Genomic DNA, 25397 nt, shown 5'->3' with positions numbered 1-25397 from the left:
CTCCCAAGTAGCTGGTACTACAGGTGTGGGCCACCATGCCTGGCTAGTTTTTGTTTAAATTTTTGGTTTTTTTTGTTTTGTTTTGTTTTGTTTTTTGAGACAGAGTCTCGCTTTGTTGCCCAGGCTGGAGTGCAGTGGTGCAATCTCAGCTTACTGCAACCTCCACCTCCTGGTTCAAGGGATTCTCGTGCCTCAGCCTCCCAAGTAGCTGGGACTACAGGCATGCACCACCACATCTGGCTAATTTTTGTTTTGTTTTGTTTTAGTAGAAACGGTGTTTCACCATGTTGCCCAGGCCACGTTTCGCCATGTTGAGTCCAGGCTGGTCTCAAACTCCTGGCCTCAAGTGGTCCACCTGCTTCAGCCTCCAAAAGTGTTAGTATTACAGGCATAAGCCACTGTGAATGGCCAGTTTTGTATTTTTTGTGGAGACAGGGTTTCACCATGTTGCCTAGGCCAGTCTTGAACTCCTGGGCTCCACCCAGGATCAGCCCACCTTGGCCTCCCAAAGTCCTGGGATTACAGGCGTGAGCCACCACCCCCTGCTGAGGTATATTTTTTTTCCTATGTAAAGTGTTAAGAAAGCCATGAAGCTGAATGAACTTGGCTAAAATATATCACTCCTAATACTGACACAAAGGAACTCACTAATCACGTATTTTTTTCTTTGTTTCTTTCTTTCTTTTTTCATGAGGCTAAATTGACTAAAATAATATCACTAAATTTAGAATGACAGTTTTTAGACAAATAAGACATAAACTTTAGATAAGTCTAAAGTGCTTTAAAAGCCCTTAAAATGAGTTATTTCTATTTCCCAGCTATTTAGCTTTATCCCTAAAATTATATTGGTTTTGTGTACAAATATTTTATTACTTCTGCTGATACTCCTATTCCCTCGCCTGTAAGATTGGAGAAGTGAATGCGTGAGCCGAGAGAAGGGTTCAATAGGTTAGTGGGAGTGGGGCAGAAAAGGGGCCTGAGGAAGACACTCTCCTCCACCGAGATGTGTCTGTCAGCTGCCCTCAGCATGAGATCAACAGGCTTAGCAAGTCACAAAAGCAAACAAAACAAAATCTCTAAGCAAATTAACACAGGAACAGAAAACCAAGTACCGCATGTTCTTACTTATAAGTGAGAGCTAAACACTGAGTACACGCAGACACAAAGAAGAAAACAATAGGCACGGTGGCCTACTTGAGGGAGGAGGGTGGGAGAAGGGTGAGGGACAAAAAGCTACCTATCGCGAGTTCTGTGCCCAATACTGGGGTGATGAAATACTCTGTACATCAAACCTTAACACGCAATTTACCCATGTAACAAACCTGCACATGTACCCTCTAAACCTAAAATAAAAGTTGGAAAGAAAAAAAATCTCTCTCTCTGTCTCTCTCTCTCTCTCTCTCTCTCTCTCACACACACACACACACACACACACAACCATACCAAAATAACAATGACGTTTACCAGATCCTGAACTGCACGTTTTAACAGAGGTAGACCCATGGCAAACTTCACTCTCTGAACTGTCAAAGCTCTCATTTCATCCAAGCTTAAATCATACCTGTGAAGAACAGATACAAAATAAGACAGCCAATAATTGGCGACTGAGGGGAGGCTGTGGATGCTTTGACCCCGGGCTCAGACAGAAAAGCTGTGTCCATTGTAATGCTTGTTTGATACTGTGCACACTGTGTGTGTCACACAGACTGGGTGTTCAATACAGCCAGACACAGGGAGGGACAGATGGAAGGATTTCCTGACAAGACCATCTTATTCTTATTCTTATTATTTGAGATGGTGTCTCGCTCTGTTGCCTAGGCTGGAGTGCAGCGGTGCAATCTCGGCTCACTGCAACCTCCACCTCCCGGGTTCAAGCGATTCTCCTGCCTCAGCCTCCCGAGTAGCTGGGACTGCAGGTGCCCGCCACCATGCCCAACTAATGTGTGTGTGTGTGTGTTTGCGTGTGTGTGTGTGTGTGTGTGTGTGTTTAGTAGAGACAGGGTTTCACCATGTTGGCCAGTCTGGCCTTGAACTCCTGACCTTGTGATCCACCCGCCTTGGCCTCCCAAAGTGCTGGGATTACAGGCGTGAGCCACCGTGCCCAGCCAAGACCATCTTAAAACAAGACTGCACCACCTCCTGCTCTGCAGGGCTTTGAAAAATGTCCGAGATGACTTAAAGCAGCATTTGGGAGATAGGGGAGAGGGAGTGACATGCATGTTAAAAGAGGTGGGCTATGGTGGCCATAAGCATTGCTACTCAGGGTTGCCTTTGAGAGTACCTGCCTCCAGCTACCACACCTTTGAAATAACAGAGTGATGGTAATTACATTCACCATGAGGCTGCTCATCTCTTGGCTGCTACTAGCTGATGGTTGAGCCTCACAAGGTTCTAGAGTCAGGCCATGCCTGCCCAAGAGGTGACCTGCTCTGGGAGCCCACTTGCCTGCAGAGACTTTGTCATCACTGCACTGTGGTCTGAGGCTTTCCCAGCTCAACCCTTTCCTCCCCCTCTCTTTTCAAGGAACCAGACCTGACTGCCTTTGTTCTGGGGGTTCTCCCCACCAATCCAGCTCCCTCCCACTTATCCTTCACAGGTGTTTTCTCCCACTAAATCTCTTGTACATCTAGCCCCATCTTGGTGCCTACTTCTCAATGAACCTAAACTGACACAGGAGGAGAGCTTCCTCTTTGGCCACCTAGGATGTTTCCATGCAATGCAGAGCCTGAGCCTGGAGGACCTCACTCACGTTAGATTTCAGAGCCAGAGGATATGAAAAGGATGGCCTAACAATAGAAAACCTTCTTGGAGATACCCACCCTACAACAGAAAAACATCAGAGCAAAACACACCCATCTTCCTCTCCTGCAGTTTCAGTGGGGCATTGCTCTTCCTCTCTACCCCAAAACCCTGCAAAAGCAGGAGGGAGCGCTCCAATTCCTTTCTGCAAGGCTGAGGGGAGAGTTAACCTTCCACCTCTTGTCTTGCAGAGCAGATGGAGTGTCTGAGTTCCCGACCTGGTGCACACCTTGGTGGGCCAAGTAGGGAGCTGATCTTCTATCTCCTGCCCAGCAAAAGCAGGTGGTGCCAGGGTAGCATTAGTGGAGTCCAGTAGTGGCCATTTATACCCAGCAACAACAAGGCCTAGCGAGAAGATGTGAGGTAAGTCTAGTCACACCCTGCTTCACACCAACACCTTATCAGCAGGACCCAATGGGAAGCTGAGACTTCACTCCTACTTGGTATTAACAAGGAAAAAGGAGGTGGTAGGAGAGAGGGTCAGTTGGCACTTAATTCACCCCTCTCCTTCCCTGGTGTCATTAGCGCCCAGAAGAGAACTGAGCTTCCATCCCAAACCGGTGACAACAAAGTGATGTGGGTCAGCTTTCAACTTCCCCCTTCCTGATGGCAGCTCAGCCCAGTGGGGAGGGGATGATCTCATATCCCCATTTGAGGGCAACTGAGGCCGTGAGATTCAATGCCCTACTTCAGCTAAGTAGGTGTTGGCAGGGCCAAAGAGGGGAGCTGAACTTCTACTCCATATATTTTCAACAACTGTAAGTCAGCTAAACAGGAAGCTGAATATACATGGCCACCTGGACATCCCAATATACTTCAACAAGGGACTCCATGCTAAAAAATATTCAGTCAATCTTGAGCCACATAATAAAATATCCAAAATGCCGAGGACACGATAAAAAATTGCTCATCATACCAAGAACCATCAGAATACATACAAAGAATTTACTAAGAATCATCACCGCAACAAGGAACATCACAACATGAATGATAAAGAAATCAACAGATACCAACACCAAGATTAATCAGACATTGGAATTATCTGATGAGGATTTTAAAGCAACCATCATAACCATGCTTCAATAAGCAATTATAATTTCTTTTGAAATAAATGGGGAAAAAACAGAAAATTGTATCAAAGAAGTGCAAGTTATAGAAAAGAATAAAATGGAAATCATAGAACTGAAAAATACGATAACCAAATTTTTTAAATCTCACTAGATGAACTCAAGAATATAGCATAGATGACAGAATAGAATCAGTGAACTTGATGACAGATTGCTATGGTCTAAATGTTTGTATGTCCTCCAAAATTTATATGTTGGATCCTAATCACCAAGGTGATTATATTAGAAAATAGGGGCTCTGGGACATGATTAGGTCATGAGCAGTTCACCCTCATGAATGAGACTTATGCCCTTAAGTCACCCTCATGAATGAGACTTATGCCTCCTTCCACTATGTTAGCACATAGCAAGGAGGCACCACCTATGAACCAGAAAGCAAGACCCTCACCAGACACCAAATCTTCTGGCACCTTGATCTTGGACTTCCCAGCCTCCAGAATATGCAAAATAAATTTCTGTTATTTAAAGGCAACCTGATCTAAGATATTTTATTTTAGACTAGAACACAAATCAATAGAATTTATCCAATCTGAACAAGGAAAATATAGACTGAAAAATAAGACAAATATTTCTCAGGAACATTTGGGACAATAACAATAGAGCCAACATGCATATCTTCAGTTTTGAAAAGCAAAAAGAAGAGAGAGACTGGACCAAAAGAGTAGTATAAGATATAATAGCTAAAAACTTCTCCTACTTGGTAAAAGACATAATAAACCTACAGGTTCAGTAAGCTGAGCAAATAATTGGCTAAACCCAAAGAAGCCCATGTCAAGAAACATCATAATTAAATTTCTTAAAACTAAGGCTGAGGAAAAAATCTTGAAGGCAGCTAGAGAGAAATGATGGGCTACTTACAGGGGAAAACCATTGGCATGACAGCAGATTTCTCATTGGAAACTATAGAGGCCAGAAACAAGTGGCTCAACATTTTTCAAGTACTGAGACAAAATAACTGTCAATGTCAAATCTTATATTCCGTGAAGATATCCTTCAGGAATGAAGAAGAGGAATAATAAAAATATTATCAGGCCAAAAAAATCTAAGACAATGTTTGCTAGCAAGCTGACTTAAAGAATGCCTAAAGGTAGTTCTTTAAACAGACAGGAAATGATAGGAGAAAAAGGCTAGAACTTTCCGAAAAGAAAGAACATCAGAATGAGTAAAAATATAGTAGACTAGATTACTTATTATGGGTTTTTAATAGACTTTTTTAGAGCAGTTTTAGGCTCACTGCAAAACTGATTAAAAGGTACAGAGATTTCCCATATAGTTCCTGCCCCCAAATGTGCATAGCCTCCCTCACTATCAAAATCCCCCACCAAAGTGGTATATTTGTTACAGCTGATGAACATACATTACCCAGCATTATCACCCAAATTCATAGTTTACATTAGGGTTCATTCTTGGAATTGTACATTCTGTGGGTCTGGATAAATTTATAATGACATGTATCTACTATTATAGTGTCATACAGAGTAGTTTCATTGCCCTAAAAATCATCTGTGCCATGCCTCCCGCAACCCCTGACAACCACTGATCTTTTTACTGTCTCCACAGTTTTGCCTTTTCCAGGATGTCATACAGTTGAAATAATGCAGTATTTCAACTAGACTTTTGGATTGTCTTCTTTCGCTTAGTAAATACCTTTAAGTCTCCATGTGCTTTTCATTTGATACCTCATTTCTTTTTAGCACTAAATAATATTCCATTGCCTGGAGGTACCACCGTTTCTCTCTCCATTCAACTACTGATGGACATCTTGGTTACTTCTAAGTTTTGGAAATTATGAATAGAATTGCTATAAATATCCATGTGCAGGTTTCTGTGTGCACGTAAGTTTTCCATTCCTTTGGGTAAATACCAAGGAAAATGATTACTGGACCATATGGTAAGAAATCACCAAACTATCTTCCAAAGCAGCTATACCAGTTTGCATTCTTACCAGCAACGAATAAAACTTCTTGTTGTCAGCATTTAGTGTTGTCAGTGTTCTGGATTTTGGCCATTCTAACAGACATGTAGTGATATCTCATTGTTGTTTTAATGTGTGTTGCCCTAATGACATATGATGTTGAGCATTTTTAATATGCTCATTTGCCTGCTATATATCTTCTTTGGTGACATGTCTATTAAGGTCTTTGGCCCATTTTTTGATGAGGTTGTTTGTTTTCTTATTGTTGAGTTTGAAACGTTCTTTGTATATTTTGAATAGCAGTCTTATATTAGACATGTCTACGTGTCTGTTGCAAATATTTTCTCCCAATCCATGGCTTGTCTTTTCATCCTTTTGACATTGTTTTTCACAGAGCAGAAAGTTTTCCTTTTAATAAAATTCAATTTGCCAATTCTTTCTTTCATAGATCATGCCTTTGGTGTTGTATCTAAAAAGTCATCACAAAATGCAAAGTCAAATGGACTTTCTTCCAGATATCCTAGGAATTTTATGGTTTTACATTTTACATTTAGGCCTGTGATCCATTTTGAGTTACTTTTTGTGAAGGGTGTAAGGTCTATGTATAGATTTATGTGGGGCTGGGGGTTGTATGTTGACATCCAGTTGTCACAGCATCATTGGTAGAAAAAGCTACCTTTTCTCCATTTTATTGTTTTTGCTCCTTTGTCAAAGATCAGTTGACTATATTTACGTGAGTCCATTTCTGGACTTTCTATTCTGTTTCATTGATCCATTTGTCTGTTCTTTCACCACCACTATACTATTTTAATTACTGTAGATTTGTAGTAAGTCATGAAGCCAGTAGTGGCTGTCCTCCAACTTTGTTCTTCTCCTTCAATTTTGTATTATTGTGAGTCTTTTGTCTCTCCTTATAAGCTTTAGAATCAGTTTGTTGATATCCATGAAATAACTTGCTGAGATTTTGATTGAGATGATGTTTAATCTTAACAACATTAAGTTTCCTCTCCATGAACACAGAATATCCCACCATTTATTTAGTGATTTTTTTTCATTCATGACTTTTTGAAATAATATTTAATGTCTAAAGCAAAAATTATAAAACCATCTGATGTAGTACTCCATGTAGGTTGAAGAAATACTTCAAACAATTTGGCCAGGGGCAGTGGGTCATGCCTATAATTCAAGCACTGTGGGAGGCTGAGGTGGGTGGATTGCTTGAGCCCAGGAGCTTGAGACCAGCCTGGGCAATGTGGCAAAACCCTGTTTCTACTAACAATACAAAAAATTAGCTGGATGTGCTTGTGTGCATGTGTAGTCCCAGCTACTTGGGAGGCTGAGGTAGGAGGATTGCTTGAGCCTAGGAGGGGAAGGTTGCAGTGAGCCGAGATCACACCACTGCACTCTAGCCTGGGTGACAGAGTGAGACCCTGTCTCAAATTTTTAAAAAAGGACTAAAAAAAAAATATTTTAAAATTGGAAGGGTAAAGGAACCTAAATGAAAGTTAGGTTTCTATACTTCACTCAAATTGGTAGGACAATACTAGTAAACTATGATAAATTAGGTATGTACTGTAACACCTCAAGCAACCACTAAGAAAATATAGAATGTGATATACTCTAAAACACAATAAATAAATCAAGACGGTATCCTAAAATAATGTTCAAATAATCTACAGGAAGGTAAGAAAACAAAAAAAAAAAAGAGAAATAAGAAACAGAAGAAACAAATAATAAAGTGGCAGATTTAAACATTGACATATCAATAATTACCCTAAATGTAAATGGTTTAAATACCACAATTAAAAGACAAAGATTGGTAGAATGAATTTTTTAAGTCTAAAAATACGCTATCTGCAAGAAATCCATTTCAGATATAATGACATAGGCAAGTTGAAAGCTAAAAGATGAAAAAAGTTAAGCCATGTGAATGCTAATCAGAAAGAAAAAGTAGAAGTGGGTATATTTATATCAGCTAGAGTAGATGTCAGAAAAAAGAACATCACCAAAGATAGCAAAAGATATTATAAAAGGATCAATCCACAAATAAGACATAACAATCCTAAATGTGTACACACCAAACAACAAAGCCTCAAATATGTAAAACAAAAACTGATAAATCACAAGATGTAGCAGTCTAGAGCCAATCAGAAGAAAGAAATCATGCAATAGGTTAAACAAAGTTTAATACAAAGTATTACTATGATAAAATAGTCACTATAAGATATAGGGAAACTCCATACGGTACCCTCAGGCTGAGAGAACCTAAAAAGGGGAAAAAGTTGGAACAGGTATAGATCTCACTAGAGAAGGTATGGTTCAGCCCATCAAACAGCAGAGAAGTTAGCTGATTTGGCCAGGCTGGAGTTGGTCTGGAGTTTCTGGGATAACAACAAACCATCCTTACAAATGCAGGTGGGGAAGCAAACCATCAGCAACTGGCAGTATGGGTGTACAGTAGGATGGCAGGCATCAATGCAGACAGGAGGCCTTTAGAGCACATAGGCCACCTGGAGCTTGCAAAGATGTAAGCTCATATAAAGTTTAGCCTCAGCCTAATTCCATGGGGAGCTCTGGAATGTAAATGGCATCACAGAGTTGTCCCACTCCCTCAGTTAGTCACTGATTGCAGGGTATTCCCAAGGAGAAAGCATAACCTCAGGTATTTCCAGAGAAGGTAACTTCCATAATCAATGACAATTCAAAGGAGAAATGTTCAATTGGGAGTTGATATTAATCAACATTCTCAGAACCAGTCAATGGGTATGCAAGCCTAGTAAAGAGATCTTGGGTGTCAACAGCAATTGCTACAGCAGCTGACTACAGAAGCTAGGAAAAAAACAACACATTAAAGAAAAAAGAATAAATTGTTTTAAAAAAAGTAATCAGAAAACAGAAAAAGTAGTAACTAATAAATCCAAAAGCTGGCTCTTTGAAAGCAACAACCACAAGAAGTTGTTGTTGAACACTGTTCTGGTGGTATTCGCCAATGCAATTATAAGAGAGAAAAAATTAGAGAAATCAAAATTGGAAAGGAACAAGTAACACTATCACCATTTGCAGATACATGTAGCAGGTTGATTTATTGATAACACCTATGCTTCACCTCTCCTTGACTCTTGCCCTTTGACACTCTAGTTCTCATTTAAGAGGTAGGGTCTATTTTCCTACCCCTTAAATCTGGACCTAGCCAATGGGACATTCTTTGGCCATTAAAATATTGGTAAATTTGAGAGAAGCAAACACTTGAGTGCTTATGCATTTCTCTATCTGTCTTTTTCCACGTGAATGCTAATGAAAAAAAAAAGTATCATATCCTGTGATACTCATGGGAATATTACTGAGTGAAGCTAAAAATATGCTCAGACTACCATGCTACGGGGTGATATAAAGTAAGAGATATGTGAGAACAGCTCACTTGTCTTGGCCATGGCCATGGTAAACCAACCTACCTCTAGGCAACCCTCAAATATGTGACAGTCCAGCCAAGATCAGAGAGGCTGTCTGTCCAATTCATGGCTGACTGAAATACATGAATGAGTTCAGTTAAGACCAGAAGGTCCTCCCAGTCATGCACAAATGCGTGAACAATAATAAACAACTGTCATTTTGAGCCACTATATATTGCATTATAACTAGCTATAATATGATTGTACACCTGGAAGCCCCCAAGACAATCAACTAACAACTACTACAAAAATAAGAGTTAGCAGGATACACAATAAAAGAAATCAATAGCTTTTATACAGATACATTAAAAACCAGTTAGAAAATACATGAAGGAAAAGATCTCACTTGCAAAAGTAATAAAACAAAATTAAAATATACATTAGAATAAATTTTTTAAATTTACAGAACTTAGGTGAAAAAACTTTCATCTAAATATACCTAAAGAATACAAGAGAAGACTTGGACAAATAGAAATGTGTGCCATGTTTTTTAATAGAAGACAATATCATAATGAAATAAATTCTCCTTATGTTAATTCATACATTAAACATAATCCAAATAACAATGCCAACAAGTGATTTTAAAATTCAAATATAAAAAGAAACAAACAAAAATAGTCAGGAAAACTCTAAACCCAGGGAAGTATGATCTTTTCAGACAATAAAATGGGTGAAAAGATTGCCAAGCTGGATAAAGTGCCAAGACCCATCAGTATGTTGTCTTCAAGAGACCTATCCCATGTGCAAAGACACACATAGGCTCAAAATAAAGGGATAAAGAAAAATTTACCAAGCAGATGGAAAAAAAATCAGGGGTTGCAATCCCAGTTTCTGAAAAAATAGACTTTCAACCAACAAAGATTATAAAAGACAAAGAAGGGCATTACATAACAGTAAAGTGTTCAATTCAACAAGTAGAGCCAACTATCCTAAATAAACATGCACCCAATACAGGAGCACCCAGATTCCTAAAGCAAGTTCTTAGAGACCTACAAAGAGACGTAGACTCTCACACAATAATACTGGGAGACTTTAACACCCCACTGACAATATTAGACAAATCATCAAGAAAGAAAATTAACAAAGGTATTTAGGACCTGAACTCAGCTCAGGATCAAGTAGACCTGATAGATATCTACAGAACTCTCCACCCAAAAACAACAAAATATACATTCTTCTCATCACTACGTGGCACTTACTCTAAAATTGATCACACAATTGGAAGCAAAACACTCCTCAGCAAATGCAAAGGAACTGAAATCATAAAAACAATCTCTCAGACTGCAGAGCAATCAAATTAGAACTCAAGATTAAGAAATTCACTTAACCCCACACAACTACAGGAAACGGAACAACCTGCTCCTGAATGAGTCTTGGGTAAATAATGAAATTAAGGCAGAAATCAAGAAGTTCTTTGAAACTAATGAGAACAAAGAAATGATATACCAGAATCTCTGTGACGCAGCTAAAGCAGTGTTAAGAGGGAACTTTATAGCACTACATGCCCACGTCAAAAAGCTAGAATGATCTCAAATTAACAACCTAACATCTCAACTAAAAGAACAAGAGAACCAAGAGCAATAAAATCCCAAAACTAGCAGAAGACAGGAAGTAACCAAGATCAGAGCTGAACTGAAGGAGATAGACAAGAAAAATACTTCAAAAAATCAATGAACCCAGGAGCTGGTTTTTTGAACAAATTAATTAAATAGACCACTAGCTAGACTAACAAGGAAGAAAAGTTAGAAGAATCAAATAAACTCAATCAGAAATGATAAAAGGGATATCACTACTGACCCCACAAAAATACAGCCATCAGAGAATGGCCATACTGCCCCAAATAATGTATAGATTCAATGCTATTCACATTAAACTCCCATTGACATTCCTCACAGAATTAGAAAAAATTATTTTAAAATTCATATGGAACCAAAAAGGAGCCCAGATAGCCAAGACAATTCTAAGGAAAAAGAACACAGCTGGAAGCATCATACTGTTTGACTTCAAACTATACTACAAGGCTATAGTAACTAAAACAGCATGATACTGGTACAAGAACAGACACATAGACCAATGGAACAGAACAAAGAACTCAGAAATAAGACTGCACACCTACCAGCATCTGATCTTTGACAAACTTGACAAAAACAAGGAATGGAGAAAGGACTCCCTATATAATAAATGGTGCTGGGAGAGCTGGCAAGTTATAGGCAGAAAATTAAAACTAGACCCCTTCCTTACACCATATACAAAAATTAACTCAGGACAGATTAAAGACTTAAATGTAAAACCCAAAATTATAAAAACCCTAGAAGAAAATCTAGGGAATACCATCCAGGACATAGGCATGGGCAAAGATTTTATAATGAAGACACCAAAAGTGACTGCAACAAAAGCAAAAATTGACAAATCGGATCTAATTAGACCAAAGAGCTCCTGGACAGCAAAAGAAACTATCATCAGAGAGAACAACCTACAGAATGGGAGAAAATTCTTGCACTCGATCTATCTGACCAAAGTCTAATATCCAGAGTCTACGAGGAACTTAAACAAATTGACAAGAAAAAAAAAATAACCCCATTAAAAGGTAGGCAAAGGACATGAACAGACACTTCTCAAAAGAAGACATACATGTGGCTAACAAACATATGAAAAAAGGCTCAACATCACCGATTGTTAGAGAAATGCACGTCAAAACCATGAGATACCATCTCACATCAGTCAGAATGGCGATTATTAAAAAGCCAAAAAACAACAGATGCTGGCGAGGTTGTGGAGAACGAGGAACACTTTTACACTATTGGTATAAAAGTGCAAATTAGTTCAACCACCATGGAAGACAGTGTGGCGATTCCTCAAAGACCTAGACGCAGAAATACCAATTGACCCCACAATCCCAATACTGGGTATATACCCAAAGGAATATAAATCATTCTATTATAAAGATACATGCATGCATATGTTCACTGCAGCACTATTTACATTAGCAAAGATATGGAATCAACCTAAATACCCATCAATGATAGACTGGATAAAGAAAATACGGTACATATATACCATGGAATACTATGCAGACATAAAAAGGAATGCGATTACAACCTTTGCAGGGACATGGACAAGTTGAAAGCCATTATCCTCAGCAAACTAATGCAGGAATGGAAAACCAAAACAGCACATGTTCTCACTTATAAGTGGGAGGTGAATGATGAGAACATATGGATACATGGTGAGGAACAACACACACTGGAGCCTGTCTTAGGGGGGTTGGAGGAGGGAGAGCATCAGGTAGAATAGCTAATGGATGCTGGGCTGAATACCTAGATGATGAGATGATCCATACAGCAAACCACCACAGCCCACATTTACCTATGTAACAAATGTGCACATCCTGCACATGCACCCCTGAATTTACAAAAAGATGAAGAAAAAATAAAAGGGGCAAATCTCCCTTAAAAAAATGTTTTAAAAAGATGTGTGATAAGGCCTTAAGTAACTCAAATTGTGCAAAACAGGCAGATAGACTGAGAGAATAAAATAGAATATTGAGAAACTGAAGTAAGTATATGTGGAAATTTAATATACGTAAGACAAACGTGGTATATCAAATCATGGGAAAAACAAACATTACTGAAACATCCAGCTAGGTGGCCAACTGGAAAGGAAAATTAAGTCAGATCCCCATTTCACACCATGTACAAGAATAAATTCCAAATAGATCAACAATTGACATGAAGAAAAATAAAACCACAAAGTATTAAAATAAAACCTGAAGAATTATTTCATAATTTTAATCCAAGAAATCTTTCTAAATATGACATAATATTTAGAAGCCACAAAGACTGATGTGACTAATAACAAAAATTTCTACATGACAAAAAGACCGTAAGGATAGTCAAAAGACATATGACAAACTGAGACAAAATATTTGTTACTGATGTCATTGCAAAGGGGCCAATCATTCTAATTAAAGAGCTCCTATAGTTCATTAAAAATAGACTGGATAAAGAAAATGTGGCACATGTACACCATGGAATACTATGCAGCCATAAAAAAGAATGAGTTCATGCCCTTTGCAGGGACATGGATGAAGCTGGAAACCATCATTCTCAGCAAACTATCACAAGAACAGAAAACCAAATGCTGCATGTTCTCACTCATAAGTGGGAGTTGAACAATGAGAACACATTGACATAGGGAAGGGAATATCACACACAGGGGCCTCTCAGGGGGTGGGGGGCTAGGGGAGGGATAACATTAGGAGAAATACCTAATGTAGGTGATGGGTTGATGGGTGCAGCAAACCACCATGGCACGTGTATACCTATGTAACAAAACCGCACATTCTGCACATGTATCCCAGAACTTAAAGTATAATTGTAAAAAATAAAAATAAATAAAACAAACAACAACCAAAAAAACAGACCAAGTGGACAACCGATTTGAACAGACGGCCCACACCACACAATAGGAAATACAAATGGCATTTAAACATATCTTTAAAATCCCTGCTCTCAGATGTAATGAAGCACAAATTAAAATTATGCCAATTTTTGCCTGTCAAATGAACAAAGTCCAGACAGTCTGATAACACACTATCAAGGTTGGCAAGGTTGTAGGAAACAGGTGCCCTCATACGCTAGCCCAGGGGAGGGAGGGAGGGAAAAAGGGAGGCAGGGTATAAATTGGTACAATCTCTACGGATGGCAATTAGACAATATCAATAAAAATTACAAACGAACCCACCTTTTGGGGTTTGGTTGTTTGTTTGTTTTTGAGATGGTGTCTTACTATGTTGCTCAGGCTGTTCTCCAACTCCTAGGCTTAAGGAATACTCCTGCCTCAGCCCTCTGACTAACTAGAACTTCAAGCGCACACCACCATCCTGGCTCTGAACCTACTTTTTGATTCAGCAATTCTACTTCCAGAAATGTGGTCCTTTGAATGTCTTCACACATGTTAGGAGTATGCATAAGTATGGAACAATATAAGCTATGGAGCATTATACATATATATGTATATATACATACACACACACTCAGATGTATTAAATTATAAATTCTGTAATCAAAAAGAAAAAATATGAATCAAGAGAAACCTCAAACTACAAAAATTAGCAGCACTGCCTATGGGGATGCCTTGAAGTATATTACAGGTAAGATTCTGAAACACAGGTTATTAGCTATTTCTTTACATTTCCATTTCAGCAACTTTACTATAAAATCATTGTTACTCATCTATTTTAGAATCCCAAATTCACATCTATTCTCACACTGTGAGGTTTCCTGCTCATAATGATAAACATCTCCTAGGTGTCCAATCCTAGTAATGATTTTGTGCAATCCATGCAGAAAAATAAAACACAATACATCAGTAGCCACTAATGCACAGATAATACACACATCGGCCAAAAGAGCTGAAGAAATGATCAAAACCTATAAAATAAACAGGCCTTGGCCCGGCATGGTAGCTCACACCTGTAATCCCAACACTTTGGGAGGCCGATGCAGGTGGATCAACTGAGGTCAGGAGTTTGAGACTAGCCTGGCCAACATGACGAAACCCCATCTCTACTAAAAATAGAAAAAATTAGCCAAGCGTGGTGGCAGGCACCTGTAATCCCAGCTACTCAGGAGGCTGAGACAGGAGAATCGCTTGAACCCGGGAGGTGGAGGTTGCAGTGAGCCGAGATCATGCCATTGCACTCCAGCCTGGGTGACAGAGCAAGAATCCGCCTCAGGGAAAAAAAAAAAAAAAAAAAAAAAAAAAGGCCTTAGGAAAAGTGGGCTATTACTAAACAGCTCTCAACTATTAACACCCGAGTTCCTTATATCAAATAAATTTCTCCACAGAGACATGTCAGACATTTTAATTATAGGTCTATTCTCATTCCCATTCCCAAAATGCCCTACAAGGGATGAGAATAATGTTATGTGGGCAGAAATAGTGATTAACAATACACGTATTGCTTGCATGTGTGTGTATTTTTTTTTTATTTCTTTAAGGACACACTAGAAACTAACAGTTTTTACCTTTTGGGTACGTGGGGTGGAGGTGGGAAAATTCAGCAGATGGGAAACAGTACTCTATCTTTTTATGCTTTCTCACTTTGAACCAAGTTGAAATAACACCTATTCCAAATAAATGTTTAAATTTTATTTTAAATTGTATAGTTAAAAAGAACCACTAGATGGAGCATGTTCCTCATTTGAACTGCTGCCATAACAAATTCATAAAGAAATTAAAGCTGGATAAAAATGTATTCTGGAAACTCTCTAGCTGAAAGCTGCAACATCGGCTTATCATAATAATAACATCTAAATTGCTAACACTGTTTGAGCAAACAGGTGACAATTTGCCACTGAAAAATCAGGATTTTAGAAACACATCCTTATGCTCCAATCCCCTAGGCAACACGCATAGTTGTGTATTTTCTGTCTTCAAATATAAACCGCCACATTTAACAATCTTGGTAGCTTTCCTCAAATACCATCTGTATAACAATGGCATATAAAATCATAAACAATGATTTTTTGACATGTTCTCAGCTATAATTTCTCTTTTCTGTCTTCTTAGGTCTCTAAGATATGGAGATTAGGCAAGTATTAGTGTTCCTAGATCTCAGGGGGCAGGCAGAGGCCCTGGGTTTATGACATCAGTACTGGGGGTGGGAGTCAGGCCTCACATGTGAGGGGCATCTGGGGACAGCTGTTGGAGACGTGATGAGGTCTAGAGAGGGCCTAGCTCTGGCCAGCAGCTCAACCATCATCTGACTTCCCTATTGATGTTCTATGTAGGATTCAGGTTGTAAAACAGTCCCATGACTAAGAACAAGCCTGCAAACCTCTGAGCTAAGAAAGGGAGGGGGACCTCTCTAGGAAACATGGCAAGGTGGCAAAACAAATGCTGACCATACCAAGTGTTAACAAGCATGCTGAGCAACTAGACCCTTCATTCGCTGGAGGTAGGAATGTAAAACGGAACTCCAGAAAAGTTTGACAGTTGTTAAGAAGTTAAACATAGACTTTTCATGTGCAATCGCAATCCCAGGTATACACCCTAGGAGAAATTCTTTGTTTACAAAAATTATTTTAAAACCTGTACATGAATGTTTACAGCAGCTTTATTTGCAATCGTCAAAAACTGGAAACAACCCAAATGCCACTGGCAAATGGATAAACAAACTGTGGCACATCCATACAATGGAATACTACTCAACAATTAAAAAGAACGAACCACTGACACACACAACTTGGATAGATCACAATAACTTGGATAGGGCATTGTGTTGACTGAAAAAATGCCAATCTCAAAACAGTTACATATTATGTAATTCTAATTTCATAAATTCTCAAAGTGACAAAATTAAGGTAATGGAGAACATATCAGTGGCTTCCAGGGGTTAGGACTGTGGGGATTCTGACTCTGATGGGAAAACAAAGGGGAGTTTCTTTGTGATGTTGTGTGCCCTGATCATGGTGTTGGTCACACAATACTACATAGGGGATAAACTCTCATAGAACTAGGCTGGGCATGGTGGCTCACACCTCTAATCACAGCATTTTGAGAGGCCAAGGCACGAGAATTGCTTGAGCCCAGGAGTTCCAGATCAGCCTAGTAACACAGCTAGGCCCCTTCTCTACAAAAAATGTAAAAATGGCCCAGGTATGGTAGTGCATGTCTGTAGTCCTAGCTACTTCAGAAGATGAGGTGGGAGAATCGCTTGATCCCAGGATGTTGAGGCTGCAGTGAGCCAAGATCATGCCACTGCACTCCAGCCTGGGTGACAGAGTCAGACCCTATCTCAAAAAAAAAAAAAAAAAAAAAAAATTCATAGAACTACACACATATACACACACATGCGCATGTGCAAGAGGATATACAAATGACCAGCAAGCACATGAGAAAGTGCTCAACATCATCAGGCATCATAGGAATGCAAATTATAGCCACAATGAAATAATAATACGCACCTACTCAAACGGCTAAATTTTTTAAATAATGACAACACAAAATTTTGACAAAGATGTGGAGCAATTATAACTGTCATACTTTGTCATGAAAATGTAAAATGGTACAACCACATTGGAAAAAGATCTCATAGATTTCATAAAATTAAATAGATACCTATCCCATGATCTGACAATTACATTCCTAGGTATTTATCCAAGAGAAATAAAATTACATGTCCACACAACTTGTCATAGAAGAATGTTCTTATCAGCTTTATTCATAATAGCTCCAAACTAGAAACAGCCCTGGCGTCCACCAATAGAATTGGTAAACTATGATCTATTTACAGGATGGAATGTTACTTAGCAATAAAAAGGAACATACTGCTGATACACAATAAATGACATATATTAACCTAGGAAATATCGTACTGTGCTCTTGTGGGTCACTTGCTCTGGAGGAAACCAGCTGCCAAGATGTGAGGACACTCAAGCAGCCTTATAAATGGTCCACCTGGAGAGGAACTGAGGTCTCATTCCAATAGCCCTGTCAATGAGTGTATTAGTCCATTTTGCATTGCTATAGAGGAACACCTGAGACTGGGTAATTTATAAATAAAAGAGGTTTATTTGGCTCACAATTCTGCAGGCTGTACAAGCATGGCACCAGCATTTGCTCAGCTTCTGATGAGGCCTCAGTGAGCTTCTACTCATGGTAGAAGTAGAAGGCAAAAGGGGAGCAGGTGTGTCACATGGCAAGAGAGGGGGTAAGAAAGAGAGGAGGAGGTGCCAGAGTCATTTAAACAACCAGCTCTCAAGTGAACTAATAGAGTGAGAACTCACCATCAGGAGGAGGTCAGCACCAAGCCATTCGTGAGGAATTTGCCCCCATGACCCAAACACCTCCCACTAGGTCCCACCTCCAACATCAGGCGTGAGATTTGGAAGGGACAAACATCCAAACTATCAATGAGCCATCGTAGAAGTGGCTCTTCCAGCCCCAGTCAAGCCAGGGCCAACATCCTAAATGCAACCTTATGGGAGACCCTGACCCAGCGCCACCCAATTAAGACACTCTGAAATTCCTGACCCACAGACACTGTGTGAGACAATATATATTGGGGTTTAAGCTGCTAAATTTTGGAGTAATTTGTTACACATCAGTAGATAGCTAATACACACAGTAGTGTCATGCACACACACAAAATTGATGGACATGACAAGTATCTTATTTTTAAAGCACTGTAGCAACATACGATGCAACAAGAACAAAGGCATGAGTCGTAAATGTACAGCCCAGTAAATTATCGCAAAGTAACTTCAACCATGTAATCCACACCCAAGCCAAGGAAAATCACATTCCAGGACCAGCATACAAGATTCCCCTCAATCACTACTTTCTCTCTCCGACACAGTGCTAGCTGCTATCCTGCCTTATAACTTCATAAATTATTTTTTACTTCTTTTATTCATTTATTTTGAGACAGGGTCTCATTATGTTGCCCAGGCTTGTCTTGAACTTCAGGCCTCAAGTGATCCTCCTTCCTCAGCCTCCCAAGTAGTTGGGACTATAAGTACACCAACATGCCCAACGTATTTTTTGCTTATTTTGAATATTAAAGAAATAGGCCAGGCGCAGTGGCTGACGTCTGTAATCCCAGCAATTTGAGAGGCCAAGGCAGGTGGATAACCTGAGGTCATGAGTTCAAGACCAGCCTGGCCAATATGGTGAAACCCTGCCTCTACTAAAAATACAAAATTAGCCAGGTGTGGTGGCACATGCCTGTAGTCCCAGCTAGGGAGACTTGCTTGAACCCAGGAGGCACAGGCTGAAGTGAGCCAAGATTGTGCCATTGGACTCCAGCCTGGGCAAGACAGAGCAAGACTCCATCTGAAAAAAAAAAAAAAGAAAGAAAGAAAAGAAATGGGATTATCTACTATGTATTCTTTTGTGTCTGGCTTCTTTCACTTAGCATGGCTAATTAAGAGTCATCTTTAGTATCTGTTGTAGTTGTGGTTCATTCATTTTCATCGTTATACAGGATTAAATTGAATTAATATACCACTAAAATATGTTGAGTCAACAAATTGTATGATTCTGATAATAAGTTCCAAAACAGACAAAACTAACCAATAGTGGGGGAAAAACAGACAACAGTGGTTATCTCCAGGGGGGTGGGGGCAAGGGTTCACTGGCAAGGGTATAAGAGAACTTTTTGGGGTGATGATAATGTTCTATGTATTTTGATAGGCGTTGGGTTACATAGGTGTATATATTTGGCAAAGCCCTGAGAATGTACACTTAAGATTTTTGCATTTCATTGTATGAAGTTTTACAGCAAATGAAAAAGATCTGGCACATATTGAAGACTTCTTAGTGGTATGCACACTGAGTTATTTAGGGGGAAGAATATTTACGTTAGTAATTTTGAAATGCACCCAAAAACCCAAAAATGGGATATGGTGAATAGAGAGATCAATAGACGGACAAATATGTGATAAAGCAAGTAAAGTAGCATGTTAATGCCAGAATCTAGGTAGTGGATATAAAGATCCTCAATGTCAAGGTCTTTCCATTTTTGTGCATGTCTAAATTTTTTTTTTTTTGAAACGGAGTCTCGCTCTCACCCAGGCTGGAGTGCAGCAGCACGATCTTGGCTCACTGCAAGCTCCGCCTCCCATGTTCACGCCATTCTCCTGCCTCAGCCTCCCGAGTAGCTGTGACTACAGGCACCTGCTACCATGCCTGGCTAATTTTTTTGTATTTTTTTAGTAGAGATGGGGTTTCACCATGTTAGCCAGGATGGTCTCAATCTCCTGACCTCGTGATCCGCCCGCCTCAGCCTCCCAAAGTGCTGGGATTACAGGCGTGAGCCACCGTGCCTGGCCGCATGTCTAAATTTTTAAATACAAAGTGTTGGAGTCAGGCATGGTGGCTCACACTTGTAATCCCAGTACTTTGGGAGGCCAAGGCAGGCGGATCGTTTGAGCTGAGGAGTTCAAGATCAGCCTGGGCAACATGGCGAAGCCCCATCTCTACAAAAAATACAAAAATTAGTGGGGCACCTGTAGTCTCAGCTACTCAGGAGGTTGTGGTGGGAGGACCACTTGAGCCTGGAAGGTCGAGGCTGCACTGAGCCATGATTGTGCCACTGCACTCCAGCCTGAGCAACAGAGCAAGATCCTGTCTCAAAAAAAAATTATACATATATATATACACACACACACACACACACACAAATATATGTGTCTTTGTTTATATATAATATGTATATATTTGTATATAATATGTATAATATGTAATTTATATATATGTATACATATAGTAATGGAAAAAAGTAGATGATCAGAAATGGAATTATGGTAGGGCCATTGTTTTCTTAAGAACTTTGTGCACAAAAGTTGGTTTCTAAATACTGTTCTCAGATAAAAGAAACTAGGGCTCCTTGGATAAATGGCTGATTCTAGGACAGGGGCAGGGAAAATATAAGATGAGCCTGAAATTCCCAATGGCCAAAGCTGGAACAATTTGAGCAACAAAAATGTGCTGTTGGATTGTAACCCAAAACATAAAATAAACATATGTTAGTCTATACTAAGTAAATGATTTAATAAATACATACATGGGGGAAAGAGATCAATCTCCTATAAGAAATAATTTGTGTAGATACTCTCTCCTCCAGAAAATGGAGCTTAACTAGCCCCACCTACCCACTCACCCACCTTGAATGTTGGACGGATTGAATGACTGGCTTCCAAAGAGGGAAAAAGTAATTGTACAGTGGAGAAACCTGACAAGCACTATAAACATCACTAGGGATAAGCCATGTTGATGGAATGTACTCACTAATACGATGTGACCGGAAAGGCACTTGCTCAGGGTATTCTTCCCAACACCCGTAATTCCACTCTAGTCATAAGGAAAACACAGACAAACCCAAATTGAGAGACATTCGACAAACACCTGACCAATACTCTTCAAAACAGCCAGGTCATGGAAAGCATGAAAGACAGAGGAACTGTCACAGACCAGGGAACCCTGAGGAGGTGTGACAGCAAAACACAGTGTGGCATCCTGGATGGGACCCTGGAGCAGAAATCGACCACCAGTGGGAAAACTGAAGAAATACAAACAAAGTCTAGAGTTTAATAGATGCTGCTTTGTTTTTTTGAGATGGAGTCTCCCTCTGTCACCCAGGCTAGAGTGCAGTGGCGTGATCTCGGCTCACTGCAACCTCCACCTCCCTAGTTCAAATGATTCTCTTGCCTCAGCCTCCTGATTAGCTGGGATGACAAGTGCCCGCCACCATGCCCGGCTAATGTTTTTGTATTTTTAGTAGAGACAGGGTTTCGCCATGTTGGCCAAGCTGCTCTCGAACTCCTGACCTCAGGTGATCCACCCACCTCAGCCTCCCAAAGTGCTGAGATTACAGGCGTGAGCCATCACGCCCGGGCTGTCAATGCTGCTGTCTTCATTTTGACAAACGTGCTGTGGTTGTGTAAGATGTTAACAATAGGGGAGGGTATATGGCAAATCTCTGAACTATGCTTTGTAACTTTTCTATACATTGAAAATTATTGCAAAATAAAAAGTTTATTTTAAAAAGAAGGAACAGCCAAGGCAACATAAACAACAAAATGACCTTTGTGCATTAAAAATGAAAACAAAAACTGAAACATTTTTAAAAACAGTCTTTGTGAGTGGTTTTCTCAAAATCTAAATTAAAAATCAATTTTGATCTAGTGGAAAACACATCTTCAGATACCAAATTTGAATGCCATCATGACCAGGGACACCCTTGGTGTCCACCCTTGGTGTCCACCCTTTAACCACAGAATGATTCCAAGTAGCACAGACATTCTGGAATGAAGCATCAACACGAACTTCAAAATCAAGCTGCTTTCACAGCATGCTCCTGCTTTAATAACCTGCCCCTTTTTCCTGGTCCCTTTTGCAAGTTTGCTTCCAGAAACACCTCCGATTCAGCCTATGATAATTCCCTACAACATTCTCTTCTTGTTGAAAATGGCAAGAATCAAAAATGCTTTATGTCCAACACCAACAAGGTGAAACCACAGCCAAGCACTCACACAAATGACAGGTGGGCATGAAGAACAAATCCCCAAAGGCGGAGAGCAAAGAAACCATCTGCCTTCTAGTAAACACCACAGCTGCACCCATAGCTCAACCTCCTACCGCCAAAAACTTCACCCCACCCCCAGGAGCCACCTGCACAGCCTGATGAATTGACAGTGAATGGAAACAGAAACTGTTGAATCATCTTGTGGTAACTAGCAGACACTGCAAGCTCTGAACCAGCAAGGGAGACTGAGAAAATGCGAAGACAGGGCTTTCTAAGTACTGTGGTTTAATTTCAGTTGTGAAGTCACTCAGCCGGGGAAATGTACAGTTGCTAATTGGCAAAGTCTACAGAGGTAGCAGGGAAGAAAGACTCAGGAGATAGAAAAAGGGAGGAAGAGGAAGAAAACATCCCCTGCACCAGAGACAAAGCCTGATAGGCACTTCCAATCCACACCCCTGCATCCTGGGCACTCCATGGAGTTCAGTGAGGAAAAGGGACACTCTCTCTCCAGCCTTCCTTTCTCCCATCTTTCCTTGTTTCCTTGCCTTCTTACTTAAGCTTTCATTAGGCACCTGCACCACGCTAAGTAGGAAGAATCCAAGATACCTTGGCCCATTCCTCTCCTCAGAGAGCTCAGACTCTAGCATAGAAGACAGAGGAGCAGGAGTGTCCCAGCAAGACAGGGAGAGAAATTTTTCACATTATCACTAAGCCCCACGTGGCCAGGGCTTTGCCGCCTCCCAGGGGATGGATGGCATGGTTGTTTTCTGCAGAAGAAACCTTTAGTGCAGCAACTACCCGTACTTACTGTCAGGATGAGCTGCAGGGGTGGCAAGAAGACAGAGTGAGAACGATATCCCTCTGCACATGCCAAGAAGAGGGGCATCTGTGGGCAGAGAGAGGAGGCCCCCAGGAGGAGAGAATGGGGAGGAAGGAGGTGGTAAGGTAGAAAGGGCTGGAAGGGAGCAGACAGGAAGTGAAGGGAGAAATAGGGCCACATGAGCAGAGTTGCAAACAGATATAACCTCCTAAGACAACAATACAAGCCATAAAAAAAAAAAAAAAAAAAAAACATTCCTTCACTAGGTAAAGGTATGTCGGTTTCAGCAGACACTGCTGGTGGCTCTTCCTCTCCTGCCAGGATTCTGAGGTCACTCTACTACCCAGCCCTAGGGCAGGTCTGATTGGCTCAGGTCATCACAGGGTCCCATCCTCCAGGAAAGTGATCAGCTTAGAAATGAAATTTGTTGCTTGAAACGAGGACGGTTATTTTTATAGGGTGAATTTAGGAGACACTGAGGCTGGAATGGCACACGAGAGCCTAGCTGAGAAAACAAAAGAGGGTGTGCAGCCCCAGCTGTTAAACACACCAGAGGATGCACCCAGTCCTGTGGCCAATGGATATAACCAGGCCTAACTCCCTCCTGAGGCTGCGCTCTGCCCATGGGATGGCTGAGTCTGCACTCTGCCCATGGGATGGCTGAGTCTGCTGGCTTGCAGGCTCCTTGTTTCCGGCTGTTGTTTAAATGTGATGCAATTGGTCACCCAAAGGATGTCTCTAGTTGTGAGAAACAAACTCACCCATCCAAACCCAAAGAATGGACTCAGAGACCCAGAGAACAGCCAAAGTGAGACTTTTAATAATAGTCTTGCAAGATCAGGCATGTGATAGGCAGGCAGACCCAGCACAGTTTCAACAAGCAATTTATCCCCTAGTGTGCAGGTCCCTCCCTCAGTTCCTCATAGGTTGAGTACTATGGGGTCACAATCTTCCCAGATGTCACCTACTGATTGTTGGGTACGGGCTTTAGATGTCCTTTTTAGGGTTGTTTTGCTGCATTTTATTGCAGCCCACAGTACATTGCAATCCTAGTTAGCTCAGGGCTCTTCAAATATATTTGACTTATGACCTAAGTAGCTGGGCAGGCTGATAAGAACAGACAAAGTGAGCTATTTTGGAGACTAGTAAGCTTCCATCTTAGACTAAACTTTTTTGGTTCAGGTGAAGGCAACTAAAGGGCAGGGGGGAGAAGAGGGGGAAAGAGGGAAGCCGACAAGCAGGCATCCGCTATTTAAGCAGGGGCCTAGTATATCCTGTTTCTTCTGTAGTTTGCTGACCTAAGTCAATTTAAGGCACTTTGTCTTGGAAATAGACCACTGTATACATTATTTCCTTCATGGTGGAGCGTGACTGTGAACAAATTCTACAGGAGTCTATGGTGCAAACTCATCATCTTCAACAACAAATCCATTCGACATACATGTGGAGGAAGCCCCCTCATGGAGGCAGGCAACATGCTCAGGAGCCGCGTACCATGCTGGAATCTGGGAGCCACTCATGCACTTACTTGTCCATTTACAAGTAAATGGGAAGTAGGAAGGTGGACATCGCGATTCCCTCAAGCGCCAACTACAATCTGAATTGCAGTGGGATCTCAGGGTTTGAGATCACTTAGGGACCAAGGAAAGGTTGAGTCACATATTCTCCCATGGCTATCAGGAGGGGCAGAGAGAACAGCCAGGGATCTGGGGGTCTCGGAGATTTCTGCAGCATTCACAATAAGCCCATAGACAGTGTTGAAAAAAAACAGAGGTTTGCATATGTTATGTAAAGGCATTGTTATCAAGAGAAGGATGGTAATCAGAGTCCCCTGCTCAGCTCTGCAGTCGACATCTGTCTACAGTTGTAATCTTGGTAAGCACCATTCTCAACTCCTGGCATCAACCCATTGGCAAAGCTTTATTTATAGAGTGAGAACAGAGTATAAATGTTGCCAGCCTTGACGTTGTAAGGTAGAGGATACAGAGAAGAGACTTAAAGAGAAGAGATACTATCAACACTCAGTGCAACAGAGTAAAGAAAAATAAAAATTATACACACTAATAGGAGGTGACAGGAGACTCTCCAGTCCCCTTGCAGGAAAAGAAAAGGGCAGAGGTGGCTGCTTTCCCTGACTATGGTGCAGATCAAAGTTCTGCAGTCTCAAGACACAGAAAACCGGTTTTAGCTAGAAAACCGGTCCAGGTTTCCTCAGAATTGCAGCCACTTTCAGAAAGAGTGAGGAATGGGTATT

The 25397-nt window shown here is 40.6% G+C and overlaps 1 protein-coding gene across 1 annotated transcript in view; it reads right to left on the bottom strand.

Annotated features, from left to right (window-relative positions):
* Positions 1–1554, bottom strand: part of ACOXL (acyl-CoA oxidase like) — a 362868-nt gene extending 361314 nt beyond the window's left edge. The window contains exon 1 of the mRNA XM_030827970.1: positions 1465–1554. Within this exon, the coding sequence (XP_030683830.1) occupies positions 1465–1539 (75 nt within the window). The 5' untranslated portion in view covers positions 1540–1554. The remainder of the gene's footprint in view (positions 1–1464) is intronic.
* Positions 1555–25397: the final 23843 nt, after the last annotated feature.

Source organism: Nomascus leucogenys, chromosome 14 (genome assembly GCF_006542625.1).
Source record: "Nomascus leucogenys isolate Asia chromosome 14, Asia_NLE_v1, whole genome shotgun sequence".
Taxonomy (NCBI): Eukaryota; Metazoa; Chordata; class Mammalia; order Primates; family Hylobatidae; genus Nomascus; species Nomascus leucogenys.
The sequence above is the reverse complement of the archived record's forward strand: the minus strand, read 5'-3'. Positions and strand labels throughout refer to the sequence as shown.